The following is a 21,370-nucleotide window of genomic DNA, read 5'->3' as shown; positions in this document are numbered from 1 at the left end:
CGTGGGGGCCCCCCCGCTGACGCATCTATCCGCTGTGGCTTTGCGGTGGCTCAGGCTCGGGCTGGAAATAGTTACTCTACTCCACTATCTCTGCCTGCACTCACAGCTCCGCACTCGCGCCGAGTGAGTGATCGATGCGATGGAATCTGTTCCTAGTGTTATTTCGATGGGCTGCATCCGACATAAACTAAAGATCTCTCTCTCTCTCCTACCTAGTGTTGCTTCCTTGGTGCGCTCACATCGTTAGGACAGACCACGGCGGAGAGCAGGAAAAGCCACCCCGAGTCACATCAAGCCGCCCGACGAAAGTTGGGTTAGCCAGTTGGACAGTTGGACAGTTGGACAGTTGGACAGTTGGACAGTTGTACAGTGGCGTGGAAACGGGTAGACATTACCAATTTACCATGATCCACCTAGACAGATCGCAAGTAATTACTGAATACTGAATAAACGAAACCAAAAATCCGCACTCGCCCCGAGTGAGTGAGCGATCCCATCCGATGGAATCAAATGGAATACCGTACATACCTAGGCGGATTGCGATTCAGACTGGTGGCTTGCTTCTTCCTGCTTGCTTCTTGTGGCGGTGGCGCGATCGAGGAATACCAGAATACTCTACCAGACTACCGTACCAGTAATGCACTTGTATGCACATATCCGCGGAGTACCTACTTACGCATCGGCATGCGTGCACATGGTTTATATGGACTACCGTATCGTATCGTACCGTGCTCACTGCTTTACACCGCCTACTAACTTACTGACTAGGTAGTAGGTAGGCTGGTTATGTTATCATGCCACTCTCATCCTCTACCGTCTCACCCTCTCACTCTCTCTTATCAGACTCTCACACTCTACCCTCTCCCCACCGTTTAGAGGGTTGGCGGTTTGGTTTGGCAGTTTGGCAGTTGGGCGGTGGGTGGCAACAGCTCGAGAGAAAAGTCAGTGAGTACGATTTGATTTGCAATGCACCAGGAGGTATCTGACTGGATGGCTGACAGGTATCACATTTGATTCCCACCGAGCTAATAACAAATAGGTATAGAGTACACACAACGTCCGGACACATATAGCAGGTACATAGAGTATCCGAACAAGCCCCAAAGAATCCAAAAATCAAAACGCAAACCAACTCCAGTGGAGCAAAAACCCTATGTAAAGACGATGCACACCAAACTCCAGCGGAGTAAAACCCTATATGATAATGTAGACGATACGATGCAGACGATGCACACCAAACTCCAGCGGAGTAAAAACCCAATAGACGATACATACACACCTGACTAACCGAACCAAACCGAACCAAGGGGATCATAGTAAACATGCAGAACGCACATCTGATGATGGCCGTGAAGGGATAGGTACTTAGTAAGGGGGAGGGGAAATGAAACGGAATCACGAGCCACAAATCAGGCTCTCAGGCCCCCGAAGCGGGGGGATACCCGTAGGCCCAGTACCTCTGCTGCTCCTCCTCCTCGCTCACGGGTAAGCCGGCCATGTACTGGGCAGCGGCCTGGGCCTGGTGGTACTCGAGGGACCCCGGCTGCTCACGTGGCTGCTGCTGCTCCTCTATCCAGCGGGAAGCGGAAGCGGAGGAGGAGGAGCTAGCCGAGTTCTGCGGGTGGGTGGGAGCATAGTGCTGCATGCCCTCGGGTCCGGGGAGCGCATACGGATTCTGCGGATAGAAGCTCCCTTCGTACGTCTGCTGGGAGGAACCGGCGGTGCTGTGGTTGGCAGGTGCCACCGAGAACGTGGTGTACATGCCGCCACCAACTTGTCTGTCGTTCTGGGTGGTATAGTTGTTATTGTTGAAGGATGCAAAGGGCGTGCGGTGCTTCATGGGCGCAGCCGTCTGGTGTCTGACGCCAAAAGCTTCCTCGACACGTTTCCTTTCTGGCTGGGAGGCACGGTAGTATTCGGTGCCGCTTTCCACGGGCTCCGAAGTACAGTGTCGGCCGTGCTCCCGCAGTTCCATCTTGAGCGGGAAGACTTTTCCGCACCATATGCAGAGGAACCGTCCCAGGACATGGCGATCCTCTTTGTGAGAGGCGAGGGCTCCGGAGGAGGGGAAGGGGACCTCGCAGATGTTGCAAACGAAGGTGGCCGTTTTGCGGGACATTGTGCCGGGTGACTGACCGGTGAGAGAGATGGTGGGTATGATGTGGGACGGGAAGTGCGGAGATCAGGGATAGTTACAGGAGGAGCAGGAGGAACAGGAAGATAGTGCAGTGATGGGGGATGACCGGGAGGACCAGGAGGATAGTGTAATGATGGAAGATGACCAGCGGAGTGAGTATTTGGAGGGAACCGGAATGAGGCAATACTGAACCAGGCTCTTGGAAGGCGGGATGGTGCAGCAGAGGCGAAGGCCCATAGCTTATAAGTTCAACCAGCCCGGCTGGACGAATACCCTTTTCAAACATACGACCACTTTGTCGTGGCCGATGACATAGAGTCTGTACCGTCTGGGACTGCCTCCACCCAAACGGGGAAGGCGGATACTCGAGGGGGTCTTTTGCCTCGAAAGGTATTTCCATGGCTTGTCTGTCGGGTGGGCATACCGCGCGAATCAGATGCGTAGAGGCAAAGGCTAGGCCAGCACTTGTGACGGGTGGGCCCGCAGGGCAGCCGCGAGAGGTTGTGACTGGATCGCATCGGATCTGTTCGGGTTGATCGTACATGATAATAGATCACAGATCATATCTCGCAATAATTTATCCTGTGCTCGATTGGGTAGCGCCTGACCCCCCTCCGCCACTGCCTTTCCAAACGGGACTGCGGCCATGGACCCGCGTGTCGAGATCGTACTCCTGGGGTTCATTCTGAGGCTGGCAATAAGTGCTTGGGCACTAGCCTATGCACTCGTTTTGATATCATCGGGCTGCAACGACTTGCCCCACTTGCTAGTCTGTGAGAGCAAGAGGCAGTTAACATTCTAGCTTGGCTGATGATCTTCACCGCTCGCAAAGAGAGCCAATCCACCCGGTTCGTTGACGGCGGTGAGGTGGGAACGGTTGCAGACAAATCTCGATCGGGAGCCTGGTCGACGTGAAGTCTATTCGCGATGGACATCGGGGCTGTTGCGGCTGCGATGAATATAGTTGAGACCCGAGTGATGGATCAGTGTTTCTTTTCTTGGGAAGCGAAGGGCAGGGTACAGGAGAACATGGAGCGATGGAGCGCAGGTGCATAGCTGGCTTGCAGTTGGATTTCAACCCCAGTTTTGCGAACGATCGCAGCGATGTCACGGGCTCCCGTAGAGCTCTGATGGCCCATGTAGCTCTGATGGCCCATGTGGCTGATGAGAACGTTCGCTTTCTCCGCTGCTACTATAGAGTAACCGTAGAGTAGAGTAGGAAGTAACCGTGGAGTAGCCGTAGAGTAGGAAGTAACCGTGGAGTAGCCGTAGAGTAACCGTAGAGTCCTGTAGAGAAGAGTAGATAGAATAGAGTACTCGGGTAGATAGCGAAGAGGCAGATGGAGGCTGGGATGAGGGGGGCGGCAGAAAGGCACCATCATTCATGTGCCGTGCGACGTGCCGGGGCAAGTGGCCAGACGCCTGGACTCTGGACTCTGGAGGGGGAGCCGACGGGAACGGTCTCCGCGAAGCCCCACCCGTCAAGCCCACCGCATCATAGGTAACCACCACTTAAGTAAGGACGTAGGTAAGTCGGTACCTAGGTTGCGCTGCAGGCGTAATTAGGGTGTCCCACTGTCTGCGAGAAATCACGGACAATTAGCTGCAGGACTAACCAAGCAACACTAAGCACTTAGGTAACTGCTCCTGGTTGGTAAGCATGCGCTGGGTCCGCAACAACAGCCAGAGCTCTGGCTTGAGGCTTGAGGCTTGAGTCTTGACTCTTGACGTCCGCGTGTTTTCGCGGCCCAATTATCTGAGCTGTCGATCCCTGCACTTCAGACTTCAAAGTTCAGTCCGAGACCCTGTAGCCGCACGCACGCCAAATAAAACCTAGCCCCGTTCGATCATTGGGGGGGACGCGATGGCGTTGCCCGAGGCGGCAATTTATCAGATGGCGCTGGATGGGGAAGGGTTCAGGTTTGGAGGGTGAGGGGAGGGAGATGAGCGCATCCCACTCCTACCTTTACTGGCTGGTCAAACAAACCCCCTATTCCACCAGAGACCAATGGACGGGGAAAAGGAAAAAGGAAGAAAACAAACCTCCCTCCACCACATCTCGTCTGCAACTGCACTGCAACTGGGTTTTTGCAAATCACCACCTACCTGAACGTACCGCGCGTGTTGTCTACACTGCTCAATTCCATCTTTCTGTCGCGTTCACGTACTCTGCCGAAGAAACACGAGTGCATCACGTCGTCCCCGTCGCAGCCGCTTTCCCGCCGTCGCCGTCGTCGTTTTCGTCGTCGTCATCGTCCTTCTCATAGCACGGCCCAGCTTCAGCCTGGTATTTTCTCATCGTAAGTGTCGGTCGACATAGCTCGCAGCTCCTCTGGAAGGTCCGTAACCGAGCCATCACGCAAATCACGACAGCCGCTTGCTAGGTGAGTACTCGAGTGCATTTTCAACTTGCCATTTATTTCTTCGGTGGGACCTGGCGACCCATCATCACCATCCTTCCACCGCTGAAGCACCGCATTCTCCTCACGTTCGTTCGCTCGTTCGTTCCAAGTCGACCGGCCAGGCTGCTGTCTCACAACAGCCCTCCGTGCACAAAGAAGTCTCGCTAGCTTGCTGGACGAGAAAGAAGAAGAAGGACAAGGAGAAGGATTCTGCAAAGGGACCAGGTGTCGTTTTGAATCGACGAAAGCAAGAAAGAAAAGGTTCGTTTGGCGAATATCCGTTTGTGGGGAATTGTTCTTTGTGTGGTTTCTGCACGCGTGTGTGAGCCTGAGTGCTGCAGCTGTATGGGGAGGGGTGGAGGAGTGGGGAGGTTGGGGGAGCTGGAGCTGGAGGGGGAGGGGCAGCAGCAGCAGCTGCTGCTGCTGCAGGGAAGAAGAAGAAGGCAGGATGCGGATTCGAAGGGTTCCTGCCTGCCTTCGTTCCTTCGTGCCTCTTTTCATTCGTCGTTGTGTTTCTGATGGCTGGGCGGAGAAGGGGGGGATGGGTTGTTAAAGGCTTCTGCTTATTTTGGGCTGTTCGCAATAGATTACTCGTCACCTGAGGCTGTTTTGAGTAGAGCTCGAAGGACCGCGCCATCACCAGGGACATCCATCGGTTCCGCCTCGCAACGACAACAGATCGTCGCTACACTTTCAACTGCCCCCTTCCCGCCCCCGCCCTCAGCGCTGAGCGCAGAATTTCATAGCAACATATATCGAGAACATCCACAGCGGTCAATCGCTAATAGTCAGTCGATCTTTTTTCGCATCCTACTCGGCTAGGCGGACAGGTCAACGGACGATATATTCGCACTCGGACGACGGAACAAGCACGGAAACCCTCACCCACTCTCACTCACTCGCTCTCACTCTCACTTTCGTTCTCACTCTCGCTCTCACTCTCGTTCTCACTCTCTTTGACTCCGTCTTTCTCGCCAAAAGTGGTGATTTGCAACTTCAATTCAACCTTCATCTATCTCATTCGCCCAATCTTTCGGTCCCCAGGGCACCCGGTAGAGGCGCAGCTTGCAAGCCTGTCCCCAGCACGAACCATCACCCATCGCCCCTCCACGACGCTTTCACACACACAAACAAACTCACGCACGCCCACTCGCCCACACGCACTCACTGACGCTTTGGGAAGTTCGCATCCTCACCTAAACCAGAAATGTCGTCTCGCTCTCAGTCATCCGCCAAGCGGCCGCCCACTCCAAAGTCCGCCGAGCAGCAGCAACCCCAACATCCTCCTGTTCCCCCAATACCCTCTCGCTCCACAACCTCCTCCACTCCCGCCTCCTCCCGCCGCACACTCGGTTTTCTCCGCCGCAGTAAGTCTGGTGATCCTGTACGCAAGATGCCTGTCGTTGCCCCCTCCCCTCCCAAGCTTCCCGACCTTCCTGTCAATGGCTCCGCCAATAACGGCAGCTACCCCAATCACCTTCTCGGCAAGGACGTGAGGGACTCGGTCGACATCCTCTCCGGCAGGTTCAATGCCAGCGAGGAGACCGTCAGCAACGGTTACAGGAAGCAACAGCCACAGTACCATGCAGCCATGGGCGGATTCGTCCCCGGCAGGAAGAGCTCGGATTCGGTCATCGGTCCGGCTGGCGAGTACGTCAGGAGTACTTCGGTACCCATCTCGGAAGACCCATACGCGAATGTCGGAAGTATGGCACACCGCGGAAGATACAGTTATGCTAGTAGCGCTGTGAGCACCGTCAACTCTCCCAGACGGGTGAGAAGGAGGAAAGACCCTACTCCGTTCAAGTAAGTGACTCAAACTGTCTCTTCCCTGATTTTCGGTGTCGTGCGGCAACTTCCCGTTGTATTTGTAAATTGGTTGGCTGCTGGTCCCAACTTACATGCACTCTCCCGTCGGAAGTGAGCTCTGCACTACCCATCTGCCCCCATCGTGACGATCTGCATACATCCCGAGCAATGCTGACGGACTACCGATAGTGTGCTGGTTATCGGCGCCAGGAACTCTGGAAAGACGTCGTTCCTGCGATTTCTGGGTCACTCGCTCTCCCTCAAGAAACGCGGTCATACAGGAGACACGCCCCCTCAGACCGATCACACTGGCACTACTTCCGATAGTCCCTTCAAGTCAACGTACATTGAGACGGAGATCGACGGTGAACGCATTGGTCTTACTTTGTGGGACTCGGCCGGATTGGAAAAGAATATGGTCGACCTGCAGCTGCGAGAGACCGTCGCTTTCATCGAGGACAAGTTCCAAGAGACATTCTCCGAGGAAACAAAGGTTATCCGTGCTCCGGGAATTAGAGACACCCACATCCACTGCGTATTCCTGCTCCTCGATCCTGCCAGATTGACCCCCAACAACCACTTCCCTGGCAAAGTCGGATCCAACGAGGCCGGTGGCCTGGATCCCGACCTCGATATCTCGGTCCTCAAAGCCCTCCATGGCAAGTCGGTGGTGATTCCGGTCATCAGCAAGTCCGATACCTGCACCTCCAAGCACATGGAGTACCTCAAGGACATCGTCCGAAGGGGACTTGCCGCGGCACACGAGGACCCTCTCGAGTCACTGGAGCTGGAGGTTGAGGAGGACGAGCACCACAAGGCAGGCCAGCGAGGCTCATTGGTGGAAGAGGATGAAGAAGGCCCGGAACACGATGACGATGAAGATTCGGGCGTTGCACGTGGCCACACTGCGGCTGGGGATGACGACGAAGATAGGTCCGCCACGGCTGACTCTTCGGCTGAGTTCCAACGCCCCATGGGCATCACCGCTGGTCTGTGTTTCATCCCGTTGTCGATCATATCCCCGGATTCCTACCAGCCCGGCGAGCCCCTCGGCCGCCACTTCCCGTGGGGATTCGCGGATCCACACAACGAGGCCCACTGCGACTTCACTAGGCTCAAAGACAGTGTCTTCAGCGAGTGGCGGGCCGAGCTCAGAGAAAAGAGCAGGGAATACTGGTACGAGAACTGGAGGAGCGAGAGGCTGGGCTCGGGAAATAGAACGCGGAGACGGTTCTGATCGACCTCTGGCAGGAGCGAAAATGGATGTGTTTGTATGATTGCGGTAGGCGCTCTGGGTTGGGAGTCTGTGGGGATGGTTTTTTCTCTTTTCTTTCTCTCAAGTTGGGCTTCTGTGGGGTTACTTTGCAAGACGGGATCTGGATGAGCCCGCGATTTTATATCTGTCGGTTTTTTCTTCTTTTTCCCTTTATCTTTTTCTTGTGTTTGCGTCTGTGACAGCTTTCCGGGTTTTCTCTTTCCCTTTCCCTATTTCCTAATACCCTCCCCTTGACCTCGACGTGTGGTTACATTTCTATTGCTTTCACTCTCTCTTTCTTTTTTTTGTTTGTATTCCAGTTTGTCTACCCACTTATGTCCCCCAGAGCGGTGATCTCGCGATTGGTGGTTGTGGTTGTGGTGGATGGATGTTTCAACTTTCAACTTTCTTCAGGGGGTTTTCTTGTAGTTTTTCTTCTTCTCCCGTTACACTATTTCACTACTTATCTCAAGACTCACTTCTCCCCCCGTTACCGTTATCGCTCCTCTATAGTAGAATTGATGACCCGTGATGATGAGTTTGCTGTATACTTCGGAGGGAGGGAGGGGGGTCTGTTGGTTTGAGACGCATTCGTTCGGGTATTTTTCTTCATATCTTTATCTCGCGTTTCGAACTTTCTTCATTTCGATCTGGCCAACTGATACCGCTCCTTTTTCTTTTCTTTCCGTATACTTCATACCCTCTTATTTCCTGCCATATATAGGTTTAAAAGCTGAAACCCAAAGTATGATGAGTCCTCAGATATCGGCCCTTCGCCGGACCCCTGGGGAGAGGATGAGGCACGATGTCGTCCCTGTCCAGGCCCGATGTCTAAACCAGGATAGAGTGGTTTTACTAATAGATTATTAAGAAGTATCTACCTGTTCGGTTAGTCCAGAAGCAGTATGTAGAATTAAAACAGTGTTCCTGCCTGTTCCCCTACCGGTATGAGAGGTTGAAACATAGTGAATCGTTTCGTGATCCGCAGTCTTCGGTCTCCATGTAGAGTAGCATATGGAGGAGGCTTTGTTGTCTGTGATGTTTCCCAAGCTTCAAAGGCCACAGCTACCTGGTACGGTATTACAGGGTCCAGTCCGCAGCTCCACAGCTCCGCCGAGTCCGCCGAGTCTCGACAGATCATCGATCCGCAATCGCGCCATCAGCATCCGCTTCCGATTCCGCCGTAGGCAGCCACAGCCCAGCGCAGGCAGGGCGCTCGATCGCTAATCGTAGAGGAACAACCGTGTCGGTACATTTGCACATACGGACGTCCATCGATATCGATTTGCCGGAGCGGATTCCCCACATGCCACATGCACACAAAACAAAACCCGCAGTGGGCCAATGCCAGCTGAAGAATCCCGGTCGGTCGGTCGATCGCTTGGATCAACAAACACCACGAAGCCAGCCAGCCACCTCTCGCTGTTACACCACCTGCAGCAGCAGAAGCAGCAGTATGCGGCGCCAATGCCAATGCCAGCCCGCATGCGACCGACCAGACTCTGCCCGTCGAGGCTTAAGACTCTAAGTCTTTAAGTAGAGCGCGACGGGAAAAAACCCGCGCCCGTTGATTGATCTCCCTGCCTTCACAATCACCTTCGCCCTCGCCTTCATCATCATCATCATCACCATCACCATCACCTTCACGAGCCAACGAGCCAACGAACGCAAGAAATTAAACACACGCCCCCCCATACACACACAATGCCGCGACCGGATAAAGACTCCCCCGACTACGCCGCGCACAAAGCGCAGAAGCGCGCCGCGCGAGCCGCCAGGCGGGACGCGGAGGGGGCCGACGGGGCCGAGGAGACCAGACTGGCCGCGCCGCGGGACGACAGCAGGCGCGATCGCAGCCGGAGCAGGGGACCGCGGCGCGATGACGACAGGGGCGGGAGCGAGACCGAGCGCGAGGGCGCGCGGCGGCGCGCGAGGAAGGATGCTGCTGCCGGTGAAAAGACGCGCGAGCGGAGTTATGGCTACGGTGGTGAGCAGGCTGCAGTGGGTGCAGTGGGTGCACTGGGGGTGTACGGCGGTGCTGGTGGGGCGTTGTCCAATCAGGCGCAGGCAACGCATGCGGCGAATTACTCGTCGTACCCGCCGGATGTGCCCGCGGATTATGGCGTCGGGAAACCGCCGCAGGGGGTGGCATACAACCTTAGCTATCCGCCGCCCGAGAACAGCTACGGACATGTACCCTCTCCGCCGCCGCCCCAGCCTGGGACCTACAGTGTCACTTCGATTGCTGCGCTCCCGCCGCCACAGCCGGGGGTGTATACGACCATTGCCGCCCCGCCGCCGCCGCAAACGGCCTCTTTCCCGATGTCTGGCCAGGGAAGACCGGCGTTGCAGTCTACCGTCCCAACTGTTTTCCAGTATCAGACGGGGGGTCCGACGGCGATCGTTCCGTACGGCGGCGATATGCCGCCAAACTTGGATCCGAACAATCTGACCGGGCCGTTGCCGGGTGAGGGGGCCGGGAAGGTCTATCCTCCCGGACAGGCACCACCACAGTTTGAGAATCCCGACTATTACCACCATGTGCTCTCCGACTCCACTACAACGCAGTCGTTGACACAATCTATATCGGCATCGACCGGGATGGGTGCGAATGCTAGTTACACCGAGGGCAATGGCAAGCCAAACGGAAGCGGCTTCTCCGGCAAGCTGGGAAAGCTCGGGATTCCTTCGTTGTCGAAGCTTTCTCTGTCGCCGGGCGGCGGTAGCAACGGCCATAGTGCACACGCAGCGGGAACTCTGCCACCACCCTCACCCGCCTTGCTGCCCTATCACGGAACATACCAGTCCATCTCGCCCATGCCGTCGCCTGTCTTCGCCGCCCAGCCTAACTCGCTGATCTCCGCCTCGGGATCCATCGGTATAGGAAAGCACCAGGCATCCGGCTCCTTCTCCATTGGCCCACCGGCATTCGCTAAGCCATCACTGAGCTTCCACGGCCGACCCAGCTACGAAGGTGAAGGCCACAGCCAATCCAACAACCAGCCCAACACGCCCTCAAACAGCAGACCCGTAATGATAGCCTCCCCCTATGTCGCCCCCTCCCGCGCCAGCTCCCCATCTCCCGAGCGCACATACAACCCCGCCTCAGACGCGAAAGCAATCCTCGACGAGCTCCGACACACATTCACGCGACCCTCGCCGCAGCCACTAATAGAAATCCTGCCGACTCTGACGCCGCAGCAGCTCAAATCGCTGCGCAAAGAATACAAGACGCTCTACCGGGGCGTAAACCTAGCCAAGCACATAAAATCCGTTTTCACGACGTCCACGCCCTTCGGCAAAATCATCTTCGCCGTAGCCCTGGGGCCCTACGAGAGCGAAGCGTGGTTTTCGAACGGCTGGTACCAGAAAAAGGAGACGCGCAACGAGCTGCTGATCGAAGCGCTAATGGGCAAATCCAACGCCGAGACGGAAGCGATCAAGGCATGCTTCAAGGACGCCAAATACGACTCGTCGCTCGAGAAAGCAGTCGCCGAGGAGCTGCCCGCCAACAAGTTCCGCGTCGCGGTGATGGCGCAGCTCTCCTGCGGCCGCATGGACGAGTCCGCGCCGTTCGTAGAAGCGGGCGTCCATGAGGACGTTAAAAGACTTGGCACGATCCTGGAGCGCACTAATGGCGCCGCGGGTGGTGAAACCGAAATGGTCGGGATTATTGTTAACCGCTCCGATCGATGGCTCCTCGCCGTCGCCCAGCTGTATAGACAGGTCTATCAGCGCGACTTGGCGAAGGCTGTCATGAAGCACTCCAAGAACCTTGTGGTAGCTACCCCCCCTTCCCCCAACCCCCCACCCCGCCCCCGCGCCCCCGCTCACACATGCACACACAGGGCGAAACACTCCTCCACATTCTCTCAGGCGTCACAGACCGGCCTTTGCGCGACGCGAAGCTTTTGCAGCAAGCGCTGGTAGCGGTAGTGGAGCAGAGCCGCGAGGACCTGCTGATCTCGCGCGCCACAAGGATCCATTGGGACCCGAGACACCTAAGAAGGGTCAAGAAGGTCTTCAAGAAGAAGTATGGCGTGTCTGTCGGTGCGAAGGTCGTCGAGGTCGCCAAAGGGAGCTTTAGGGAGTTTTTGCTGAGGATGTTGAGGGAGGATTAGGGGTGGGGGAAGGGGGCGCGGGCGGGGGGGGGTTGTTGTACACTTTTTTGGTTATATAGGATGGGGTTTAATGGATGGGTATGGGGACGGTCTACGGTATGGCTATGGATGGGTGAACCAAACTCACGGTGATTCGCTGGAACTGGTCCACGGGAACATGAACAGACTACTACTAGGAAAAGGTGATCGGTCATTTGAGGTCACTCGTGATATCATTGATTCAGTCTATCTCAAGAAGCTAGTACAAACGCCCAACCCATGACAATGCGCCAAACAACTGTGCAGCCATCCTACTGACAGAAGTGAATGAAATGAGAGAAATGGTAAGAAATGTTAACCTCAAATGCGCAGAAGCCTGGAGTGCAACAACATATTAGCTCGGTACCTATCCGGGAATGGGATGGGATGGGATGAGAGGCCATATACGTACCAAAAGATCTCGTCCTTGACCCGTTTACCAGGAAGCCCACTGGTTCTCCTCGTTATTGTCCTTCGAAGATCCACCGGCCGTGGTGTGGGCGGTTGGGCGTCCGCACCTGCCGCTCTTGATGCTGGATCAGCGCCGAGGGGGCGTTGAATTCCCTCTTGCAGGCGGGGCAGCTACGTAGTTACACAACATATCAGCTTCAATTCTAGCCGTCGGGGAAGGGGGGGATGGGATGGACGGGATGGGGGGTTCATACACAGCCTTGCGACGGGTATGTGCGGGGCCCTCCAGGTGCTGCCACAAGCCGTTGTACGTATTCATCTTGCTGCCGCACGGGCAAATGTACTTTCCGTGAACCTGGTTGAAGTACTTGTACATCTCGTGGTGGGCGATGCCGAGATCGTTGGCGGCTCTGTTGCTGGCGGTGCTGGTGGTGTCGACCCTGTTGCGGGCGTGGTGCGTGAGGAAGCCGCCGCCGCTGCCACCGCCACCGCCTACTTCTCCCTGCGTCTTAATCCACTGCATGGATGCGCGCTAAGCGGCACGTCTGGCGCGGTGGTTCGGGGGGCGGTTCGGGGGGTGGTTCGGCGTGGAGAAGCCTACGATGGCCCGAGTGGAATAGCTGTTGCTTCTGTGATGCGTGGGGATGCTACCGCCGCCCACAACTCCTTGCGTGCTCATCGGCGGCTTCAATGCGCGCTGAGAGGCAAGTCTGTTGCTTCTGCTGCGGTTGTTGTTCTGGGTGGGAAACCTCCGCCGGGCAAATCTCCGAGAGTGGTCATCGCCTGATGGACTCCGGGCCGAGAGCCATGGTGGTTATTCTGGTTGTAGTTCTGCGTGGGGAACTTTCCAGTGGCCTGAGTGGAATAGCTGTTGCTTCTGTGGTGCGTGGGAAAGCCGTCGCCGCCCATATCTCTCTGCGTGATCGTCGGTGGCTGGACTGAGCGCTGAGAGGCATGGATGTTGTCCTGGGTGGGGAAACCATCGTCGTCCATAGCTCTGAGATCCATCACCCACTGTTGGACTGCTCCGGGTCTCATGGCATGGTCGTTCTGGTGCATCGAGTCTCCGTGGGCCATTCCTCCCCTGCAGTTCTTCTCCGAGTGCATTGTGAGCCCGTTTTTGCTGCCCTTCAAGGTCTGTCGGCACACAAAGTAGGTCACATATTCGATGGGCTTGTGTACCTGCGGCTTGGTCAACAACACCACTCGGGTCCACACCGCGCATCAGCAAGCAAGCAACATACCCGATCCGCATGAATCGCCAATCCGCGCTGACTCTTGAAGTCCTTGTAACAGATGTGACAAGTGAAATGCCCACGACTGAGAACGCGGTGCTTGCAATGCTCCTCCCACGAACGAAAGTCGATATTGTGCAGCCGACAGTACGCATGGTCGTCGGCGCTCTCTTTGTGGCTCCTCATCTGGTCCTCATTACGGAACACCTTGATACATATAGGGTGCACTTGACGGAAGGTGAGGGATTCACAACCACCTCCCCCTCCTCCAGGTCGGAAGAGTAGCACGGACTGTAGTTACCGCTGCGGGTTAATTTCGGTTGCGGAATGGGAGCTTGTGGGAGCTATGTACTTACGCGGGCATGGTACCACCTTCGTTACTGGTTGGGCTTCTTTTGCTTTAACTCTGGTTGATTTTTGACCGGCATACCTTGGTTTGTGAAGTTGAGGGTAGGTTGTGAGATGGCGGAGGGAACACCGGGTTTTTTTTCGGGGGGGGGGGGGGGGGGGGGGGGGTTGCGGTTGCTGTTCTGGATCCGGATAGAACCCGACCTTGTTTCTCCGACTTGGAGGTGATAGAACCCGCTGTGTTTATTTGGCCGACAGTCACCGTGGGCTGCCGAGCCGAATCGGGTATTCACCAATTGTGTGTAGAACAGAGGTGCCAAGATATTCAAAAGCCCCGAAAACACCTTGTATGTTGGGGACATCTAAAACCGGAGTGTTTCACTCCCGTTTTGACGTTCGGTTAGTTAACAACCTAATTTTAAAAACGGCTTTTTACCCTCGTGGACCCCTCCGGCGCTGAAATAGCGCCCATGTACCCCCCTATCCTCGATGTACCCCACACAAAATTTTATAATTAGAGTACGGTAATTGTTTACCACAACAAAACAGATTTATTCCTCCACCACCACCAAAAACCAGATTTTAGTTCAATTAAAGTATGTATTTTTTTGTCACTGTACGGCAATTCTTCACCACAACAAAACAGATTTATTTCTCCACCACTAAAAGCCAGATTGTAGTTCTACCCACCAGAACCACGTATGTAGCAGCGTTTTTTCTTTTTCCGGGTTTTCAGTAATTGCTTACCTGTGTGGCTGCCTACATTTGGGCGCATAGTGACCAACACCACTGCAGATGCTACAGCGTGGCGGAGGTTTATTAGACACGTCCGGCAGACTAGATCCACCATTGCTAGGAGTGTACCCCTTCCTCCGCATGTCGCCCTTCTGTACTCGCTTTTTTGCCGGTCTACCCCGCGGTATCTTGGTCAATGGTGGCTTGCAGGATTGAAGCTGAAGTCGGTTCTCTCTAGTCTCTTCTGCCTGGCGCGGAGAGTCTGAGCCCGAGTCCTCCTTGATGATTTTGTTGAAGCCCTCCCAGTCGAACGGTGTCACAGCCGCTTTGTAGATTTCGGCCCATTTGCCATAAGAAAGGGCCTCTATTTTGTTGTGGTGAAGAATTGCCGTACTTTAATTGAACTAAAATCTGGTTTATGGTGGTGGTGGAGGAGTAAATCTGTTTTGTTGCGGTAAACAATTACCGTACTTTAATTATAAAATTTTGCGTGGGGTACATCGAGGATAGGGGGGTACATGGGCGCTATTTCAGCGCCGGAGGGGTGCACGAGGGTAAAAAGCCGTTTTTTTTTAAAAAAAAAAAGCTCTGTACAGTGATAGAGAAGAGGCAGGAGATGATTTATACAGCGCCCTTTTTTTAAAAAAAACGTTGTGGTTGAGTGGCAACCAAAATTAAAAATAAATAGACGAAAAAAGATTTAGTATGGAGAGGCCCTGGGAATGTCCAGCAGCTGAACAGCCACAATGCCCGATTGGGCAGTCTTGCAACACCCAGTTGCCCGATTGGGACGTCTTGGCACCACAACATGGTGGCTAATTGCCGTGATAAAGGATATTTTGTACATAAATGGAAACTAATTACCTACAATCTACTACAATTCTGACTTATCGCTAACCTGTTGATGAGCTTTGTACATCTGCGCTTTGGAAAATGGGCAAGAACTGGCCGAGAAATTGTGATATTCGTTCCCGGCGGGGTTGTCGAGCGCTGAAGCGCTAGAGCTCTAGAGTAGGCTGCGGAAGCGCGGTCAATGGTATTAGTGACAGACCTGTTGAAGAATAGAACCAATAGAATGCGCGTGCTCATGCGATCCAGAAGAGTGTTTTATCGAAGAAAACGGGCAAGAACTGGCCGAAATATTGTGATTTTCGGTCTCTGCGGGGCCATGGAGCGTGAGAAAATAAAATAAATAAATGCTAGTATATTACCGCATTTGGATTTTAATTCCCCCGATCCGAATGTTCACTTACTCCGGCACTAGATGTCCCCTGAGGCTTCAGCCCTATGTGCACTCTAATCTATAGAGTGATGTGATAAAGTTTAGCTAGTGCACATGTCGATCACCAATTAGGGTTGTCGGCAACATCCTACTTCTACATCCCGCTTCAACCGTATTTCAACTCCATCCAATAACATCCACCCAACGCCAAGAAAGAAAACAGCGACAAAACACCATGGACATCCCCCTTCCACCGTCGGAAGACGGTTCGCCCCCTCCTCCCGATATTCCATATCTGGTATTTGAACCACCTCTTCAGATCCAGAGACAGCGTGCCATCCACGACATTCTGCGCTCAATTGCTGCCACTCCGCGGTTCGCAGGAAACATCCCCAGGCTTCTTGACGTTGGCTGCGGCGAAGCAACCTTCATCCGTCGTTTGGTCCCGTGTGAAGACGAGTTGCCTCTGGGGCAGATGACAGGTGTCGACATCGATGACGAAGTTGCGCAGAGCAAGAGTTGGATGTTTCTAGAACAGCCGTTTGGGGACGAAGAGGACAGATGGCGTGGTCTCGACATTAGGCTGCTTCAAGGAAGTTTCGAAGCGCTGCGGATCGAGGACGTCGGCTACCATGAGGTGATTGTCTCTGCCGAAGGTGGGCGCAACCTAATTTCCCCGCAATCGAAAGGGTACATAGAAACTAACGAGGAGTGTCTAGTACTTGAACATCTCGACCCTGGCCCACGCTCGCAGTTTGCACCAACTCTGCTGGGAAAGCTGAAACCGAAGGTTTGCATCGTCACCACGCCGAATAGAGAGTTCAATGCGCTCTTCGACTTCTTGTCGAACCTGGATCCCAACGCGCCGGCGGCTGAGAGGTACCGTCGCGACGGGGTCCCATATCTCATGAGGCACCACGACCATCGCTTCGAGTGGACGAGACAGGATTTCAGATCCTGGGCGTTGCAGGCGGCCGAGGAGTTCGGGTACGATGTACAGTTCTGTGGTGTGGGTGGTCTCGGAAGGGGGATGGGAGAGGTGGGCGGGGAGAATGCTACCGACGTGCTGCGGGAGGCGGCCGAGGCTTGTGGAAGCCCTGATTCGTTCCTGAAGGGAACGGATAAATGGGGAGAACTGAAGGGGATTGTCTGCGACGTCGATGACGACGACAAGGGAGTGGACATCCTTCGGAAGGCCTTTGGGGATTGCTCGCAGATCGCAGTTTTCGTCTTGAAACCACAGGAGGAGTCGGACAGCGACATCAACGCGCCGTACACGGCTTGCAGTGACGGACTGAAACTGGTGCAGCATCACTCTTATCAGTACACGACTGAGGAGTTCCCGCCGTCACTCGAAACAGTCCTTAGACTACTGATGAGTGAACGGCTTTTGCACCTCATCCCGGAGCTCATCCGAGAAGAATGGACCAGAGACGACAGCGAAATTCAGAAGGATATGTTTCTCCGTAAGAAATATGGGAATTCATTCAATCCTAGGGAGAACGTGTGGGACAAACAAGATTGGAGGAAGCTCCGCTGCGAGGCCCTGCGGGAGACGGAACGGATTTTTGCGAGCCTTGGTGGCAGGGTCTGGGAGGTCAAATGTGTCGAGATAATCCTGGACGCTTCCAAGTTGTGGGAGGGGTCATTCAAGCTGCGCAGAGCTTGCCATTTCAGACCCGAGGCATTTGTGGATGTCATGCGCAGCATCAAGGCGACGGAGAAGAGTGAGCTCCCTAGTTCTCTGTTGAGACGAAACTAGCTAACCATGTTTGCAGCACCGGAAGTCCTCGTAGAAAACACCAAGATGAAAGTGGAGCTCAGCCAGGAGGACGACAAAACCGTCGTTACGGCCAGCTTTCCGGCCAAGAGAAGACCCATCCCCAAAGAGCCCTGGGCAGAGCCGGTAAAGCTGGAGCGTGTCATCTTCGACGAAGACACCAACGACTACGGATCCTACGAAGAAGTCGACGAGTTTGACGACGAATTTGACGAATTTGAACTCGCGGACGAGCCGGATGTATTTGATGATGACGAATACGCTGGATCTTCCAATGGCGATGCCGATAGGATCGTTCTTCCCAAGCCCAAGAACCCGGAGTTCCGTTTGCCTTCCCCGGTGAAACGCTCCAGCTCCAGCTCCCCCTCGGAATCAGTCCTCTCGGGCCACCCAGGTGAATTCGATACCGTCATTGAATGGGTCGCTCACACCGAAGGCCCCCGTCCCGAGTTGTGTCTACCGCAGTCGGCGGAGGTAGAGGGAACTCTGGAAATACCCGGCGAAAAACACATTGGCCAGCTGTTTAGAGTCAGATTCATGGGACCTAAGCGGGAGATTGAGAGTTTCGACGATGATGGTGAGGATGGTGAACCCATATTCAAGGAGAAGAAGGAGATAAAAGGGGTGGGAAGTTGGTGGGAGGCGGAGTTGGAGAAAACCCCCGAGATGGAGCTTATGCCTGGTTATTACAAGGAGGAGGAGGAGGAGGCAACCCCCGAGGTGGCGCTTATGCCCGGTCATGACGAGGGGGAGCTGCTGGGAAGATATTTTCTGACATATCTAAGATGACCGCTCCATCGATCTACTGATTTTCCGTAGCTTCGGTGATACTCCGATCTGAAGCTAGAATTCATAGATTTACTTCCTCTTACCTAGATGATACGCTTTTTTCAATTCGGTTTTACATTTCCGGATTCATGAACACATAATGTTTTAGACCCTAAAATGAAGATCCTGTGAATTTTGTGCGGAATTCGTACCCAACAAATAGTGGCGCGATGATTGGTTGGGTGGGTTTCGTTCACCAATATTGGGTGCTTAAAGCAAGCACTTGAAGTATTCACATGATGTGCCCCCAGTTTCTGGCAATCACAGTTTGTCACTCGCGAATTTTGTGACCCAGCGGGAAATCTGAAAACTCGGCGATTCGTCAGATTAACTACGCATTGACGTCTGCACTCCTCAACATGAAGTGATTATCCAGACCCAAATATCGTCTCGGAAGATGGTTGTCCCTGTAAGTAGTACTAGGTAGACAAATTCTAGTAGGGCTTAGGGTATACCTAGTAGAGTTTCTTTCAGCCGCCAGCCATGACGTTATTACCCGGCGGCCTCGCATCATAGAAGAGCTGCAGATGCATATCCGAAACAGGACACCTTACCTGATCCCAATCACGACCTCCAGTTCAACTCCCCAAGACCGATTATCCATCCTTCCTGCTCCCCCGTGCTGCAACGTCGAGCAGCTAAGCACCAACCAGAACCCGACCTAAACGTCATCGTTAGCCGACAAGGCACCATCTAGTCAGCAACCGTGAGGTAGCTCAAGCCTAGCTCATTACATAGCATGGCGAGCAGCTCGGAAACTCCAACCTACAACAAAAAGTCGCCGACGATAAAGCGGATTCGTATGCACCCGCACGCGCACTCCCGGCCAGGGACACAGTTACTTACTTAACGCTGCACAGTGCGCGAAGCCGCCGAATTAGCGAACTCGCCGTCGCCGGACTACTTTGCGGCACCGCTCGAGAACAACCTGTTCGAATGGCACTTCACGATGCGCGGGCCGCCGGAGTCCCCCTACGCGAACGGGATCTACCACGGCCGGATAAACCTGCCCTCCGCCTACCCCATGCGCCCCCCGTCGTTTAGGTTCCTCTCGCCCAGCGGACGCTTCGAGGTCAACCGTGAGATCTGTCTGAGCATCTCGGACCACCATGAGGATACGTGGCTGCCGGCGTGGGGGGTGCGGACGGCGGTGGTCGCGCTACGTGGGTTCATGGAGAGTGAGCCTCAAGGACAGGTCGGTGCGCTGGAGTGCAGTGACGACCAGCGGAGGAAGATTGCCGAGACGAGCGGGGAGTGGAAGTGTGAGACGTGCGGAAAGAGCAGTGTCGAGATCCTGAAGGAGAGCGAAGCGGCGGCCAAGGAAATGGGATTGGATGCGAAGGTGGAGGAAGAAACTCCAGCTGAGCTCAAGATCGGTTTCAAGGTCAAGAAGGAGGAGGGTGAAGGGGCTCAGGGCGGCACAAACGGCGATGGGCCGGCGGCAGATGCAACTCCTACCCCAACCCAGCCGGCGGTGCCACAGCAGCAGCCGTCGCAGCCACAGCCACAGCCGCAACCACAACCGCAACCGCAACAAGCCCCACCACCTATGAACGGACATCTTCCGCCCGGCAGAGAGCAGAACGGAGTACCCGCACACCTGCAAGGAGCATTACCGCCATATCTAGATCCGCGCTTTGCACCCCCGCTGCAGCAGCAAGCACGTGAAGAGACATTCTGGCTGGACCGGATCATTTTTGCGTTGGTCGTGCTGTTGACTGCAATCCTCCTTAAGAGGTTCCTGGGTTTGCCGAGTGTATACTAGATGAACCATCTTCCTGTTTAATTGCTTCTGTCTTTTTGTTCTGGGTTGGTTTTCGATGCTTCGGCGTTTGAGTCGGTCTACTCTAAATTTGAACATCTGGTTTGTGTTATTGGGAATTGTTTGCACCGCTTGATTGTTATTGCATGTACCCGGGGCAGTGTGAGTGGTCTCGCACGATAGGGACTGGATCGAGGGCTAGTATTCATCCAGGTCCCACTTAACTACCTGCGGGGCATCGTCTCCATTTGAAATCAACTTACCAGGTTGCTGATTAGTAATTCATCCATCACTCGCAGCACTGTACATTGTACAGGTATGTAACTGTGAAGCAAGATAAGATAAACTACGATACGATCCATCCGCCCCATCCCACAATACGAACAATCCCAAGCAATGTCCCCGCCCGCCATACCGTCCCGCGAGGAAATCCACCAATGGCTTCTTGACGTCCACCTTCCCCACCCACGGCCTCTATTCCACCAGCTAACCAGCTAACGTGGAGCAGTTCCACTCGACCAGCGCCGCCCTCGACGCAGAGAATTACGTCGACAAGTTCTTCACGCCCACGGCGACGATCCACTTCGGCAACCTGCCACCCGTGAGTGGGCGCGAGAACATCCTCGCCGTGGGTTTCCCCCGTCCCCTCCCCCCATCATCCCTCCCCTATCCGTCCCCAGGTCATTCCTGAGTCCCTCCTTCCAAACGTTATTAACACGAGCAGATGTTCACGCAAACCTTTGCCGCACTCGACTCGATGGAGCACGAGGTAGTGCACTTCGATATCGTCCCTGGCACTGGCAGGGTATACCAGGCGGCCGATATCACGTACGTCGTCAAGGGGGATCCGAAGAGGGAGGTGTTTACGGTCCGTGGGTTGGCCGTGTGTGATTGGCCCGAGGAGGCGGAGGGGGAGGGCGGGGTGATGAGGGCACAGCGAATGCAGATCTTTTTGGATCCGTCGGCGGTGTTTGCGAGAATGGGTGAGGTGGCTGCGGCGAGGGCGGGAGCGGGGGTGTAGGGAGTGGATGGGTGGGATTGGGGACCACAGAGTAATAGCACGCGTATGTCACAGTGGGGAAGGAAGGTTGGAAGGTATGGCTGGCTGTTACGACATGTATGTACCTACAATATCACCATTACAAGAAGAAGTCGTTAAGAAAAAAAGAGATTTATTTGGTATCTCGTACTTTTAAAACAAAAAAGGAACTCACCCGCAACGCAATCCCACCCCCTAGGGCCTAGACCCTCCACTTCTGGTCAGGAAACTTCCAGCCAGCCTTGTAGTTGGCCATTCTCAGCTCCTC

At 54.6% G+C, this 21,370-nt stretch overlaps 7 protein-coding genes across 7 annotated transcripts; 5 read left to right on the top strand and 2 right to left on the bottom strand.

Annotated features, from left to right (window-relative positions):
• Positions 1-1,580: 1,580 nt before the first annotated feature.
• Positions 1,581-2,900, bottom strand: BZA05DRAFT_231507 (uncharacterized protein). The gene is made up of 2 exons (XM_051479822.1): positions 2,197-2,900; positions 1,581-2,131 (listed from the first exon to the last, which is right to left on the bottom strand). Exons 1-2 carry the CDS (start codon positions 2,679-2,681, stop codon positions 1,837-1,839), a joined length of 780 nt encoding a protein of 259 aa, XP_051334575.1. The 5' UTR covers positions 2,682-2,900; the 3' UTR covers positions 1,581-1,836.
• A 2,567-nt stretch (positions 2,901-5,467) lies between these two features.
• Positions 5,468-7,860, top strand: BZA05DRAFT_231557 (Septin-domain-containing protein). Its single transcript, XM_051479823.1, has 2 exons — positions 5,468-6,345; positions 6,538-7,860. Exons 1-2 carry the CDS (start codon positions 5,747-5,749, stop codon positions 7,583-7,585), a joined length of 1,647 nt encoding a protein of 548 aa, XP_051334574.1. The 5' UTR covers positions 5,468-5,746; the 3' UTR covers positions 7,586-7,860.
• Positions 7,861-9,497: 1,637 nt separating this feature from the next.
• On the top strand, positions 9,498-11,724 carry BZA05DRAFT_380584 (uncharacterized protein; the record flags this gene model as incomplete). Its single annotated transcript, XM_051481918.1, has 2 exons — positions 9,498-11,383; positions 11,452-11,724. Exons 1-2 carry the CDS (start codon positions 9,926-9,928, stop codon positions 11,722-11,724), a joined length of 1,731 nt encoding a protein of 576 aa, XP_051334573.1. The 5' UTR covers positions 9,498-9,925.
• Positions 11,725-12,280: 556 nt separating this feature from the next.
• Positions 12,281-13,574, bottom strand: BZA05DRAFT_465698 (uncharacterized protein; the record flags this gene model as incomplete). Its single annotated transcript, XM_051487771.1, has 4 exons — positions 12,281-12,308; positions 12,408-12,670; positions 12,946-13,335; positions 13,398-13,574. 4 exons carry the CDS (start codon positions 13,572-13,574, stop codon positions 12,281-12,283), a joined length of 858 nt encoding a protein of 285 aa, XP_051334572.1.
• A 2,257-nt stretch (positions 13,575-15,831) lies between these two features.
• Positions 15,832-18,314, top strand: BZA05DRAFT_477915 (uncharacterized protein; the record flags this gene model as incomplete). The annotated part of the gene is made up of 4 exons (XM_051488332.1): positions 15,832-16,349; positions 16,413-17,420; positions 17,472-18,209; positions 18,259-18,314. Exons 1-4 carry the CDS (start codon positions 15,929-15,931, stop codon positions 18,312-18,314), a joined length of 2,223 nt encoding a protein of 740 aa, XP_051334571.1. The 5' UTR covers positions 15,832-15,928.
• Positions 18,315-18,836: 522 nt separating this feature from the next.
• Positions 18,837-20,395, top strand: BZA05DRAFT_360596 (ubiquitin-conjugating enzyme/RWD-like protein). Its single transcript, XM_051481497.1, has 2 exons — positions 18,837-19,101; positions 19,162-20,395. Exons 1-2 carry the CDS (start codon positions 19,041-19,043, stop codon positions 20,064-20,066), a joined length of 966 nt encoding a protein of 321 aa, XP_051334570.1. The 5' UTR covers positions 18,837-19,040; the 3' UTR covers positions 20,067-20,395.
• Positions 20,396-20,409: 14 nt separating this feature from the next.
• Positions 20,410-21,245, top strand: BZA05DRAFT_413673 (uncharacterized protein). Its single transcript, XM_051485207.1, has 3 exons — positions 20,410-20,513; positions 20,572-20,691; positions 20,788-21,245. The coding sequence occupies exons 1-3, from the start codon at positions 20,460-20,462 to the stop codon at positions 21,082-21,084; spliced, it is 471 nt and encodes a 156-aa protein (XP_051334569.1). The 5' UTR covers positions 20,410-20,459; the 3' UTR covers positions 21,085-21,245.
• The last annotated feature ends 125 nt before the right edge of the window (positions 21,246-21,370 follow it).

Source organism: Tricharina praecox (assembly GCF_024521635.1).
Source record: "Tricharina praecox strain CBS 144465 chromosome Unknown BZA05scaffold_59, whole genome shotgun sequence".
NCBI classification, from domain to species: Eukaryota; Fungi; Ascomycota; class Pezizomycetes; order Pezizales; family Pyronemataceae; genus Tricharina; species Tricharina praecox.
Note: the sequence above shows the minus strand (reverse complement) of the source record. Positions and strands in the feature narration are given on the sequence as shown.